Source organism: Culex pipiens, chromosome 1 (genome assembly GCF_016801865.2).
Source record: "Culex pipiens pallens isolate TS chromosome 1, TS_CPP_V2, whole genome shotgun sequence".
Taxonomy (NCBI): Eukaryota; Metazoa; Arthropoda; class Insecta; order Diptera; family Culicidae; genus Culex; species Culex pipiens.
Genome location: NC_068937.1, coordinates 30,599,719 through 30,614,457, shown reverse-complemented (window position 1 = coordinate 30,614,457; position 14,739 = coordinate 30,599,719). Strand labels below are relative to the sequence as shown.

At 34.0% G+C, this 14,739-nt stretch overlaps 1 protein-coding gene across 1 annotated transcript in view; it reads left to right on the top strand.

Moving 5' to 3' along the window:
• The window catches only part of LOC120421212 (uncharacterized), a 140,087-nt gene that overhangs the window by 29,976 nt on the left and 95,372 nt on the right, over positions 1-14,739 (top strand). Inside the window, exon 2 of the mRNA XM_039584414.2 lies at positions 4,417-5,627. Within this exon, the coding sequence (XP_039440348.1) occupies positions 4,418-5,627 (1,210 nt within the window). The 5' untranslated portion in view covers position 4,417. The remainder of the gene's footprint in view (positions 1-4,416; positions 5,628-14,739) is intronic.

Genomic DNA, 14,739 nt, shown 5'->3' with positions numbered 1-14,739 from the left:
ACGAGAAGGAAAAAAGTGCACTTTTTGTCTAACGAAAGCACGCCATAATGAGATTCGCTCGGCAGTGCTTTTTCCGGGCTTCCTGTTGAAAGTTGCTGTCTTAAAGGTGAGATGATCCCCCGTTTCGTGTGCGCTTTTACGAGGTGATAATGGTGATTGTTTAACGTGATGGCGCTTTTGCCACCCTCGAGGGCGCACCAATTATTGTTATTAGTGCGGACCGTTAAGCGGGGGATGGTGAGAGGAAATTTGACTTTGTGGCTTTGACTGATTTTTATTATTAATATGATTTTATGTTGTGAGAAAATTGCTCTGAAAAAGTATTCAAAAATCAATTTGAATTGTTTTATAGTAAAACGGAATCAGTTTTTTAAAGCATCTTAGAGTTTTAGAGAAAAGTACATTCCAATGAAGCTTATTTCAAAACTGCTTTAAAAAGCAAATCAGAGTACAGTCATGCCTCGGTTTAGCACCGCATATGGGGGATGCCAAACCGAGGCGTGCATAACTGAAGCACATAGCTTATGAGATTTTGGCTATATGGGAGACATTAGCTATCATGCAAACATCAAAAAATTATAGTGTTCTGGAATCCGGATAATGGCAGCTATCCATTGCATTTATAATTACATGAAAATTTTCACAAAAATACGTATTTTTCCTGTATTTTGAAAATGCAGTTTTTTACTCTTAAAAAAAAACTCCTAATTGTTATTGTTATATGGGTATCATATGATCGGGATTTTTTCATATATTTCGAAGGCCATTTCATTTTTTTTAATACTAAAAATTTTCACAAAACTACGTATTTTCGAAAAAGTACTCAAAATTTAAATTTTTGTAATATGGGTATCAAATGATCGGGATTTTTTCATACATTTCTAATGTAATAAAAACATTTTTTGAAAATACACAAAATTTTCACAAAACTACGTATTTTCGAAAAAAAAAACTCAAAATTTATCGGATTGATGGATCAAATGATCGGATTTTTTTTCATCAATTTTCACAAAACAACTTATTTTCGAAAAAATATTCAAAGTTTCAGTTTTTTACAACATGGGTATCAAATGATCGGGAATTTTTCATATCTTTCCAAAGTGGTATTTTTTTTTGAAAATACTCAAAATTTTAACAAAATTACGTATATTTGATGAGAATTTATTTTTTCATACTTTTGTGAAAATTTTGAGTATTTTAAAAACAATTTGTTATAACTTTCGAAATTTATGAAAATATCCTGATCATTTGATACCAATATTGTAAAAAACTGAAATTATCAGTAGTTTTTTTTCTTCAAAAAAACGTAGTTTAGTGAGAAATTTGAGTATTTTCAAAAAAATGTGTTATAACTTTCGAAATGTATGTAATCGGGATGATTGTTTGATATTCATATTGTAAAAAAATGACACTTTGAGTGTTTTTTTTCTTTCGGAAATGCGTAGATTTGTGAATTTTTTTAGTATTTTCAAAATATTGTGTTAGAACTATCGAAATGTATGAAAAAATCCCAATCTACTGATTGATCTATTGATATAGTAAAAAACAGAAATTTTGAGTACTTGTTCGAAAATACGAAGTTTTGTGAAAATTTTAAGTATTTTCAAAAATAACATTCGAAATGTATGAAAAAATTCTTATCGTTTGATATCCATATTGTATAAAAACAGAACTGTTGAGTATTTCTTAAAAAATACGTAGTTTTGTTAAATTTTTGAGTATTTTCAAAAAATGCTGGTATTACATTAGAAATGTATGAAAAAATTCCGATCATTTGATACCCATATTGTGAAAAATTTAAATTTTGAGTTTTTTTTCGAAAATACGTAGTATTGTGATAATTTGAGTATTTCAAAAAAAATTGTTATTATTTTCGAAATGCATGAAAAAATCCCGATCATTTGATTTTTTCGAGAAACATTGCATTTTCAAAATACACAAAATTTTAGTGTAATTATAACTATATATAGTAATAAGTAGTTGACATTATCCCAATTCCAAAACACTATAATTATTTGAAGTTTGGAGGATTTTTCATAGGATTATAGCCAATGTCTCCCATATAGCCAAAATCCCATAAGCTCTGTGCTTCAGTTAAGTTATTCATTTTTTAAAATTAGTACATAGGTTTGCCCAGCCCACTTTTGATAAAAATATTTTTGAAAAGCTGAGAAAATTCTCTATATTGTGCATTCATGAACTTTGTTGATACGATCCATAGTTGCTGAGATGTTGCCATGCAAAGGTTTAAAAGCAGGAAAATTGATGTTTACTAAGTCTCACACAAACAACCCACTATTTTCTAATGTTGATATCTTAGCAACTAATGGTCCGATTTTCAATGTTAAAATTTGAAATATTTGTGGAATTTTCCGATCTTTTCGAAAACAATACTTTCAAAAATTTAAATCAAGACTTACATTTCAAAAGGGCGTAATATTGAATTCTTGGCCCTTGGACAATTTTCTCAGCTTTTCAAAAACATTTTTTTCAAGGTTTGGCATACATAAGCACTTATTTTAAAAAATGAATAAATGTGAATTTTTTAAAAACTTTTCCTAAAATGGCTATAACTTGAAAACGGTGCACTTTATCAAAATTTCACAAAAGTACTTTTTGATTGCAAATTCGATTTTGCATAGAAAAATGAAGTTGAATTTTTTTGCGCCCAATATTTCGCTATTGTTTTTTTAATCTGCATTGATACAAAAAATCATTTTTTGCCCGTTCCGGAAATATCTGAAATGCTGGCATTTGATGTCCCCTAAAACATATCAGAAAATGATTTTTTTTTTGCAAATCAAGTTTTAGTGACAAAAAGTGAAATTAAAAATCACCAAAAAGAATTTTATCGTGTATCATTTTTTTTTCAGTGTTATTCTTATCCATACCTACAACTTTGCCGAAGACACCAAATCGATCAAAAAATCCCTTCAAAAGATACAGATTTTTGAATTTTCATACATCATTTTTGTATGGACAGCTGCCAAATTTGTATGGAAAATTCTATGGACAAACTAATGATGCAAAATGGCTTCTTTGGGCATACTGAAGGCACCAAAAAAGTTTCAGCCGGATTAAAAAACACAAAAAAAATCGAATGACCAAAATCTGAGAGAATTGCGCATTATTGAAAGCATTCTTACTTGGAAAGGTTTGCTTTGGATTCCAGATTTTTAAGTATAAAAACGAAATGCAGTCTCAGTTAAAATTAATGTCATTTATATATGTATTTTTTTTATAAATAATCATGCGGAAAAAATCTGGAAAAAAACTGTATTGAAACCTGCAGAGATTTAGACCACTATCATTTGACAAAGTTTGCTTAAAATTTAGCAAATCGATGCCTCTGTGCTCTCTTATGCTAACTAGATAGGAAAACCAGCAAGCTTAGTACAAGAGAGCACAGAGGCATCGAAAAATTAATCATAATTGTGATTTCCCCTTAGTGGGTAATTTTTAATATAAATTGTTTGGTCAAAGGTTAAAAAGATCAACAGAATTTTTTTCAAGACAAGGTTTCCTTTAAATGCTGGAAAAGTTAATCAAATAATCATGATTACAATTAATAGGACAATTACACTATGCTTGGCTTCAATTCAGTTTTATTTCAATCTAAAAATGTATCAAACCAAGAAGCTTCTCAACGTCTTTTCAAACGAATTTCCGCTGGTTAAGGCTGCACGTGCCCTTGCACCTTTGCTCGGGAGCCGGTTAGTAAATTGAGTTACAAACGTTCAACGCAGTGACATTTTCCCTCCCACAGACGACTGCAGAAGAAAGCCAGCCATCCAGCCTGCACAAATAAGGAAAAGCGTTGAATTGTTCCTTCCGGTGGGGGGTTGAATGAAATTATTACCTGGGAGCTTGCACTTTTGCACTTTTCTTCTTTCTTGTGCCATAAATATCCTGCAAACTTGAGATGAATGGCTTTTGCACGTGGGTTCACGGTGTGAGGTGGGCGTTTTAAATTAGATTTGTTTCGATTTGCTGCAGGAGAGAATTTATTTTCAATTTTATGTGCTCTCACTCGAGGTGTTGCAAAATTGATTTCTTTATTAAAGACAATTTCGCCTTTAATACATTCAATCTGAGCCCGACAATGAATGTCATTTTAATTAATTAGCCTCACATTTCCATCATCTCAGGCCTCCATTGTATCCAAATCCCATTACTTACAAGGAAAATTACCAAAAGCACAAACAACACCTCGTACGACCCAATTATCCCAGCGACAACCCAAGTGGAAGCCTCGACAAATGGTGCGACGGTGCCTTAACATCTTTGCTCATTCCCGACCCGTCATCATCCTCATCAGTGTCAAAATTTGTCCCTCCAACTTCCATTCCCCTCTCTCAAGACCACTTTTGATGATGATTAATTAAGGACTCCTTCTCTTGCTCTGTCTACTTGCAGAATGTATCACACGTCGTCGTCCTCGTCGTCGTCTTCACCACCACTACCATCAGCAACCGCAACAACAACAACAATATCATCAACAAACAATACGACAACAACAACAGGGACAACATATGCTGCCACGTTGCCACGACCCTCCTCCGGTGGCCACCACGGCCTTCGGCATCATCAGCAGCCGCCGCCACAACTCCAGCATCATGTTCTCCACCAGCAGCACCACTACAACGGTGGACCCTCGTACGGCACGCGGACTCAGCCGCCGCCTCAACTTCGGCAGTCCTCGTCCTCCACGTCGCTGGCAACACTGGCCGATGCGCCGCACAGACTGAAGAAGAGCCACAATCAAAACAGCAACAGCAACGCCATCATCAACAACAACAATCCACAGTCGTCGTCGTCGCGGCCAGTCGTGTACCAGTCGAGCTCACAACTACAACCGCAGCCCAAGGCCGGGCCGAGACCCAGTTACGGTGCCTATACGAATAACACTTTACCGCGGGGGCCTTATCTTCAGTATAAGTATAACAATATTAGCAGTATTCCGAGCAGCGACAATAACAATGCCCAGCAACAGCAACAACACGAGCAGCAACACGAGCACCAATCGAAGCAGATCGAGGCACTGCGCAACGAATTCCTAGAGCTGGCGGCCGCCCAACAACATCGGCAGCAACTTCAACAACAATCCGGCAACGGCGTTGCCGCGGACCGCGACTCGCTCCGGAGCACCAAGTCCGGCACGTCAACCGCTTCCTCGACGGCCACGGCGGCCACCGCGATTGTGGGCTCCCTCGGGACCTACCAGCATCATCAACATCAACAACACCACCATCAACCGCAGCAGCATCAACAGTTTCATCAGCAACAAAATCAACAAGGCTGTGCTAGTGTTAGTAATAGTAATAGTGTTCATAGCAATAGCAAGCGGCATCACCACTACAGCAGCAGCAACATCAACGTCAACCATCAACAACAACATTATCAGCTGTCGCAGCAGGCGGCGGCGACGGCGGTGCAGCAGCAGGGAAGTCTGGATCGGCGTGGCGGTGGTGGAGGAGGAGGAGGGAGTGGTCGCAGCGCGACCAGTGGATACTGTTTGAACTACGTGACGCTTGCGGACGTGGTTGCACTGAAGCGGATCAGTCAGCACGAGGGCTGGGCGGTGCTGTGCCAGTCGGTGCAGGCGTTGCAGGATCTGTTTTTGGCGGGTGAGTTGATTGTTGAGTTGTTTACATTTTATGGTTTTGACAGGTCGTCAATGTTGTCACGTGATGGCAGTACATACGTACATTTGAAATTACTCAATTTTCGTCAAAACCGAACCTACTCAGAAAAGAGTAAATGCGTCATCTATCCGATCTGAGTAAAATTCACTCAGAATTCAACGACAATTTAGGTAAATTCAGCCAGATCTAAGTGAAATTTCCTCAAATTTGAGAGATGGCCCATTTACTCATTTTTAAGTAGGTGAAGTGTCCAATATTCTAGTTTTTGCGTTTCGACCTTTTGTCCATTATATCTGTTATCCATTGGACCTTTTGTCCATTTGTTAATTTTGACCATTTGTCCTTTCGGCCATTTGTTCATTTGACGTTTTCTCCATTCGACCATTCGATTTATTCTTGAAAATTTATCAATTCTATAAACATTTTGTGAGTGATGGAAAAAAAATTGTGGATGAGAATCATTGAATGTTCAAAATTCGACTTTTTGGTCTTTCGACCTTTTGTCTATTTAACATTTTGTCTATTTGTTATTTTTTTCATTCGACCATTTTTTAATTCGATATTTTTTTCAAGTCGACCTTTTGTCCATGCGGCCATTTGTTCATTCGACCTTTTCTCCATTCGACCTTTCGATCCATTCTTCAAAAATGATCAATTCTTTAAACATTTTGCGAATGGTGAAAAGAATATTGATGTGGAAATCATGAAATGTCCAAAATTCGACCTTTTGGCCATTCGTAATTTTTTCATTCGACCATTTGGTTATTCGACCTTTTATCGATTCGATCATTTGTCTATTCGACCTTTTCTCCATTTGACCATTTTTTGATTCGACATTTTTTTCTGTTCAACTTTTTATTCATTCGACCTTTTGTCTATTCGGCCTTTTGTTCATTTAAGTTTGTTCTCGAGTATAGATATTCATCTTTTTCAACGTTTTTTTAATAACCTAATTTCCAAGCAGATTGTTTGTACAATGTTTAATTTCTTTTCGGATGAAATAATTTGAATGAAATCTATCAAAGATAAAATCTGGAATAAATTAGAAGAAAATAATAAATACTAAAACAAAACCCAAAAAACACCAAAATATAAATAAATATAAACATAAAAACAAAAACCAGAAAAACCAAATCATCAAATTAATCAAAAAATCAATAGTTATAAAACAACTTAAAAAACAAAAAACCAGAAAACTAATAATCAAAAAAACAAGATCAGAAAACAAAAAAAAAAGAAAACAAAAAATAAATTTAAAAAACATGAAAAATTATAACCAAAAACACAGAAAACCACAAATCCCAAAAGCCAAAATAAAAACAAAATACCAAATTAAAAACTAAGCAACCAAAACCCCTAAAAAAATATAAAAAACAGCATAAAAAAAATCAAATAATCAAAACACCTTGAAACCGAAAATAGAAAAAAACAAATCATCAAATTAACAAAAAAAAAATTGAAACAAAAAAACAACCAAAAAACCACAAAGCAAAAAAAAAAACAAAAGCCAGAAAACTAATAATCCAAAAAACCAAAAAGATGAAGATCAAAACACAAAAAAAAAACAATTATTCAAAAAACCACCAATCCCAAAAGCCAACCAAAAACCCCAAAAAATTTAAAAAAAACAGCAAAATAACAAAAACATAAACAAATAACCAAAAAACCTAGAAACCAAAAATCCAAAAACCGAAAAAAAAAAACAAAAAACAAAAATAAACATACAATACCAAAAAATTAGATAAAATCAACCATCCAAAAACCCAAAAAAAAAAACAAAAAAAACTAAACCCCAAAAAAAAACCCAATAAACAAAAACCAAAAAAAAAACATTAAACCCAAAGATAAGCAAACCAAAAAAGCAAAAAACCTAACAATAATATAACTAAGAACTCAAAATAAAAATAAGAAAAAACAAAGAACAAAACTAAAGCCAAATAACATAATAAAAAAACAAAACAAAACACTAAAAATTAAAAAAAAATTAAATCAATAAACCAAAAAAAACACACAAAATCAAAATCCTACAAAATACACAAAAACACAAAAACCATATAACAATTAAAAAATCTCAAAAAAACACATAAAAAAATAAAAAAAAAGAACAAAAAATCATATAAATAAAAAAACTAAAAATCTAAAAAAACAGCAAAAAAACAAATAACCGAAACACCTAGAAACCAAAAATAGAAAAACCAAATCATCAAAGTAACAAAAAAAATTAAACGTTCAAAAACAACCAAAAAACCACAAAGCCAAAAAAAAACAACAAAAAACCAGAGAACTAATAATCAAAAAAACCAAAAAGATCAAGATCAAAAAACAAAAAAAACAACAACAAAAAAAACAACAACTTAAAAAACAACAACAAAAAAAAACAATTAATCAAAAAACCACCAATCCCAAAAGCCAAAATATCAAATTAAAAACCAAATAACCGAAAACCCAAAAAAAAAATAAACAACAAAATAACAAAAAATAAACAAATAACCAAAAAACCTAGAAACCAAAAATCAAAAAAAAAAACAAAAAAAAACAAAAAATAAACATAAAATCCCAAAAACAAATAGCTCAAAAAAAACAAAAATAAAATAGCATTAAACCCAAAGATAAACAAACCAAAAAAAAACTAACAATAAAATAATCAAAAACTCAAAATAAAAATAAGAAAAAAAAACAAAGAACAAAACTAAAGCCAAATGACAAAAAAAATAAAAACAAAACAAAACAATAAAATTTGAAAAAAATTACAAATCAAGAAACCAAAAAAAAAAACACAAAATCAAAATCCTAATCCTAATATAAACCCAAAAACAAGAAACCACAAAGTTAAAAAAACGAAAAAAAAAACACAAAAACCCATAAAACAAAAAAATCATATAAACAAAAAAACTAAAAATCACAAAAAAAGCAAAAAGGCAAAAATACGATATTAAAATATTTATCTTGAAAACAAAATAACCAGATGTTCCGGATACCGGTTCCCATGCAGTCATTTTTCAGGTACATTTAAAGAGGTCAAGTAACACTTCAAATATCGAAGAATTAGCCAGATATTTACATTACAACTCAGTTTTATTTTCTGCAACAAGCAAGAACCTGCTAAAAATTGTCGATCCGGATGTTCCGAATACCGGTTCCGACGGTTCTCTCTTCCTTAGAAACACTTAAAATGGTCGAGCGGCAATCCAAACATCGTGGAATTTGACTGATGTTTACTCTTCGACTGATTGCAAGTAGCTTTGAAAAGATCCAGTTAAAACATGGCCAATCCGGATGTTCCGGATATCGGTTCCGATAAGGTCATTCCTTAAAACCACTCGAAATGGTCAAGCGACACCTTGAACATCGTGGAATTGGCTAGATATTTAATTTACAACTGATTTTAATTGACCTCGCCAAGTTCCTATCAAAATATGGCCTTCCGTACGGGATTAAGAAACTTCGCAAGATTCCCTCTTTCCTAAACACTTTCCCATGCTAAATTTGAAACCCAAGAGCTGAAACAATCTCAAAAGTAACTTTCACAATTTTCCAGGCTCGAAACTCATTTTCCACAACAAGAAATCCTTTCTTCCTTCCAAACTCTTCTGGCAGCAAAAATCTTCACCCGAATCTTGCGCACCTCTCCTCATCCACGTCGCAAAACTCGTTCTCGGAACGGAAATTTAATTGTCCCTTTTTTCGGCCGCAGAGCGACGAGATAGGGCGGAAAAACTTCCTGTTTCCGACACTTTTCGCCATTCCCGAAGGTGTCAAGTGCGATTGACCTTTTCGCACACCGCACGCGAGCGCCGGGGAAAAATCGTCTTGGGGAAATTAATTTACCTTCATTTTATTCGGGGCTTTAAATTATGGTGGAAATTTGATTTTTTTTCCTTTTCTCGAAAAAAATACTTCAAAGAGTGCAGAATGAGGCACGTCGAAAAAAGCAGGGGAAAAAATGGCAAGAATTTTGCTCACCTTCATGGCAGGGTAATAAAACTCAATGGGATTATTTTCCACCAGCGCAGCGTCTTGTTGTGTGCCGAGCATTCTGGGTGTAATTTTTCGACATAATAACACAACACAAAGAAACCGCGAGGCGAAAGTGAATCCCTGGGAAATTCACGTGGGTGGTTTTTATTTAACTTTCGTTTTTTGGGTTTTAGGGTAAGTTGTCCGTTTTTTGATCAAAGTAATGTTAATTTTAGTTTGTTTCAAATTTGTTCAACCACAATTTCTAGAAGAATTTAAAAAAAATAGCAGAATTTTTTTTTAATTATTTTACAAAATGCAGCCAACAACCCTAAACCACACTGTTGAGGATTCGTGAGAGCTGTGAGGGTTTTGTCACCGACATATACTAAATAGACTTGTTATTGAAAGTTAGAGGGGCGAAAGAAGTATTTTAGCGCGGCGCTGACACTTCTTGTTTGCTCAACCTTAGCCCCCCGGTCCAGAATGGTGTTTTGGGCATCATTTTTCCTAGGGGCTCTCTGAACACTGATGTTGGGAGTCTGCGACACAAAGATGTCTGTCTGTTTGCGGAGGAGATTTTGGGCTAAAAATAACCACTTTCTGGTGAGGTCGTGATGGAACGTGATTTATTTTCAGGTTTACTTAGTTACTGCTGGAATATTTAAGAACAAGGTGATTAATTTTGAATTTGTTTCGCTTTAATTTTCCTGTAAAAGACTGAAACTCTTAAGATAACTTGTAAAAGAGTGACTATGAGGTCCCCAAGTAGCCAACGGTAACCGAGAACAACGGCATGACCGTAGATTGATAGATCTTTAAATTTCATGAAGTTTGATATGTCGCATGATAGAGTTTCTGGCATATTCCGGAAGTGTCATCAGGCGGTCACCGGTCACCGGTTCTGGAGTGACCAAATTTGGTCAGCGAACAACGGCATGACCTCAGATTGTTATATCTTTCAATTTCATGATGTTTGATATGTCGCATGATTGGGTTTTTGGCATATTCTGGAAGTGTCCTTGAGCGGTAACTGGTAATCGGTTCCAGGGAGGCCTGGTAGGGTCAAAGAATATCGGCATGACCATAGGTTGTCATATCTTTCAATTTCATAAAGTTTGATATGTCGCATGACTGGGTTTCTAGCACACGGCATGACCTTAGACTGTAATATCTTTGAAATTCATGAAGTTTGACATGCAATAAGATGATTTTTCAACAGAACAGTCAAGTTGGCAATTTGTTGGTTACCCTGGAACCGGTTCCAGATGAACTAGATGCGGCCAATAGAACTCCAAAGTAGTTTTATGTTTTTGATAAGTTTTATCGATATATTTCAACTTTTGTAAGGATGTTCAAAATCCCGAACCGGTAAGTCTTCTAGCCCTGATTTTCTAAGTCGGTATCGGGAAGGGGACATTTTAAACTTTGGGTAATTCTCTACCAACTCACACGCAATCGGGAAAAGTTGCCCCGACCCCTCTTCGATTTGCGTGAAATTTTGTCCTAAGGGGTAACTTTTGTCCCAGATCACGAATCAGAGGTCCGATTTTTGATTTCTCGTGACGGAGGGGCGGTACGACCCCTTCCATTTTTGAACATGCGAAAAAAGAGGTGTTTTTCAATAATTTGCAGCCTGAAACGGTGATGAGATAGAAATTTGGTGTCAAAGGGACTTTTATGTAAAATTAGACGCCCGATTTGATGGCGTACTCAGAATTCCGAAAAAACGTATTTTTCATCGAAAAAAAACACTTAAAAAAGTTTTAAAAACTCTGCCATTTTCCGTTACTTGACTGTAAAACATTTTGGAACATGTCATTTTAAGGGAAATTTAATGTACTTTTCGAATCTACATTGACCCAGAAGGGTCATTTTTTCATTTAGAACATAGTTTTTCATTTTAGAATTTCATATTTTTTCTAATTTCCAGGGTTATTTTTTAGAGTGTAATAATGTTCTACAAAGTTGTAGAGCAGACAATTACAAAAGTTTTGATTTACAAAAATAAGGGATTTGCTTGTAAACATCACGAGTTATCGCGATTTTACGAAAAAAAAGTTTTGAAAAAGTTCCATTTTGCATTTCTCTTTGTTTCGTCGTCCGTGTCTGTCGTGGATGACGATGATCGGCCATGATCGACGACGACCAACTTTTTCAAAAACATTTTTTGTAAAATCACGATAACTCGTGATGTTTATAAGCAAACCCCTTATGTTTATATATCAAAATTTTTGTAATTGTCTGCTCTACAACTTTGTAGAACATTATTACACTCTAAAAAATAACCCTGCAAAGTTAGAAAAAACACGAAATTTTAAAATGAAAAAAAAATCTAAATGAAAAAATGACCCTTCTGGGTCAATGTAGATTTGAAAAGTACATTAAATTTCCCTTAAAATGACATGTTCCAAAAAAATTTACAGTCGAGTAACGGAAAATGGCAGAGTTTTTAAAACTTTTTTAGTGTTTTTTTCGATGAAAAATACGTTTTTTCGGAATTCTGAGTACGCCATCAAATCGGGCGTCTAATTTTACATAAAAGTCCCTTTGACACCAAATTTCTATCTCATCACCGTTTCAGGCTGCAAATTATTGAAAAACACCTCTTTTTTCGCATGTTCAAAAATGAAAGGGGTCGTACCGCCCCTCCGTTACGAGATATCAAAAAACGGACCTCGGATTCGTGATCAGGGACAAAAGTTACCCCTTAGGACAAAGTTTCACGCAAATCGAAGAGGGGTCGGGGCAACTGCTGTGTGAGTTGGCGGAGAATTACCCCTTTAGTAATAAATATAGTTTGGACATAAACTGGACTTTTGACGACTTTTTTTTTAAATTTGGGGTAGAAACATTCTTAATAACTATTAGACAATTTTTTATGAACGCTCTCTTTGAGGTCTTAAAATTTATTTATGGTTATAATTGCGTTTTCATGCTACACATTTTATGACAGAAAATCTCAATATTTAAGCGTTTTCTAGCTAAAATCAAAGCGATTCCAAAATTCAGAAATGCCGAAAAGAACACCAATGACGTCCTTTTCAATGATTTTTGTACTTATTTTTATTGAACTGTTGAGTTTATTTAATATCTACTCGAATCGAAAAATTAAAAAATCAAGTGCTAGAAAAGAAAGATTTATACACGGAATATCATGCCAAAGCTGTAAGAAAAATCAAATTGGCCTCATATGAATCAACGATGTAATTTCCTCAAAATTGTATTCTTTACTAGTAAAATTTTCAAACCAATGAATGTGAGACGAGGTGAAAGAAAATCTCTTCACAACTCTCAAAAAACCTCAAAAAATAATCGACATTTTCATGAATTTCTCTAAACCTAAAAAGTGACTGCTCAACTAAGACGTTCCAAGTGTCATCCAATTAGACATTATTTTTTAAAAAAAGGTAGCTCGACAACCATCCATCAGATTTTCAATGTTTAACAAGGAAACATTTGTGATCTTTTCCTAAATATTGTTTTTGTAAATTTTCCAAATACTAGGCAAGTTTTTTTTTTAATTGAAAGAATATTATTTTCGGAAAAATCTGGAAATTTCACAAATGTTTTGTTTTTTAACATTTTGAAACTCTAAATTATTAAATTCGGTTGAAATAGCGATGAATTATGATTAAGTTAAGTTTTTTTTTTTTCGAAAATCGAAGAATATTTACATTTTTTGGACCACCATAACACGGTGTGTGGCCAAACAAAAGAAAAAAAGGGTTTAATTATTCGGCCAAGGAACCTCCAGTCCAATTTTGAGCCCGATTTGACATTTTTTTTCGAATACCGCTGTTTTATTTGTTTTCATGGGGAATTGCTGTATTTTCACCATAAATAAGACTTGAAATGGCAAAAACTTAAAAAAGATGTTTTTCATCAAAAAGGTAAAGTAATTTTTGATAGCCATTTCGAAAACTGTATGGCTCAAAAAAATCAGGATTTTGTCCCCTAAAACATGTCGAATTTTTACAAAAAATAAATAAATCAGTTATTGTAGCAAACAGTTTTTTTAAAAATCGCCAAATAAAATACATGTGCCTTTGTTACTAACAGTCAGCATAATTGAACGACGTAGTGCTGATATGCAAACATAAGAAACTCGCTGAAATTACATGCTGTTTCCGTGTATCGCGGCATCACTTTGATTTCAACCATTTGGTTCATTTCCTGCATCTTGCAAAATATCCATCAATCTTACACGTGCCGCACACATACACACACGAAATCATGTGTTGGTAACAAATAACGTCCAAATCAAAAGCCACGTGTGCAATGACTGATGAGTTGATATTAAAATTCCGAATCGAAACTTTCGATTAGGGTTTCAGGGCTGAGTCAATTCAGCAGAACTGGTAAAACAATGTTAAAGTCAAATGGAAGTCAAATATCGAGAAGCTTCAAGAAAAAAAAATATATAAATGTTATGCTAAATTGCATAAACATATTTTGCTAAATTTATTAAACATGCTTATAAGTGACCTAGTTTGTTTTAACATTGATTATAATTTTTACAATTTGTTCTCTATACAACCTTCAAATAGGTTTTAATATAAAGTTTGCAATTTAGATTTGAAAATACATAATTTTCTCGTAATTCTATAGTGAAGAAATGGCCTACTTATCATCACCAACTTTTCAGCACTTGTATTGAAAAGTATTTTTTTTAGACTTGTTGGATGAATCTACAATTCGTGCTGAAAAAATTGTTAATTTTCAACTTGCTGCATAAACTGCTACATTTTAAAACCAGATTATCGGAAACTCATAACTTCCAAGGGATTAAAATCTTACATGATTTAAGTCTGTTTGCCTGTGTCTTTACGTCAATTCCAATAACTACTCTTGTTTCTCCTTCCTTGCTCGATAAGCTCGTGCAAATAATAAAAAAAAACCCTGCAATGATTTCTCTGTTTTGCAATCAGCGAAGAAGTAATCACTTTTCATTCGCGAGTATCGCGCGCATTTCTCCAATGACCGAGGATATGACGCAAAGCTCGCAGCACAGATGGAAAACTTTTCCACTTTTCCCTTTGCAATGACCTACTTCTGTCATCGTTTTCCAGTTGTCTTGGCGAAGTGAGCGGAACAAAAAAAAAAAACGAACTGAAACACAACCGTCAGAGACAAT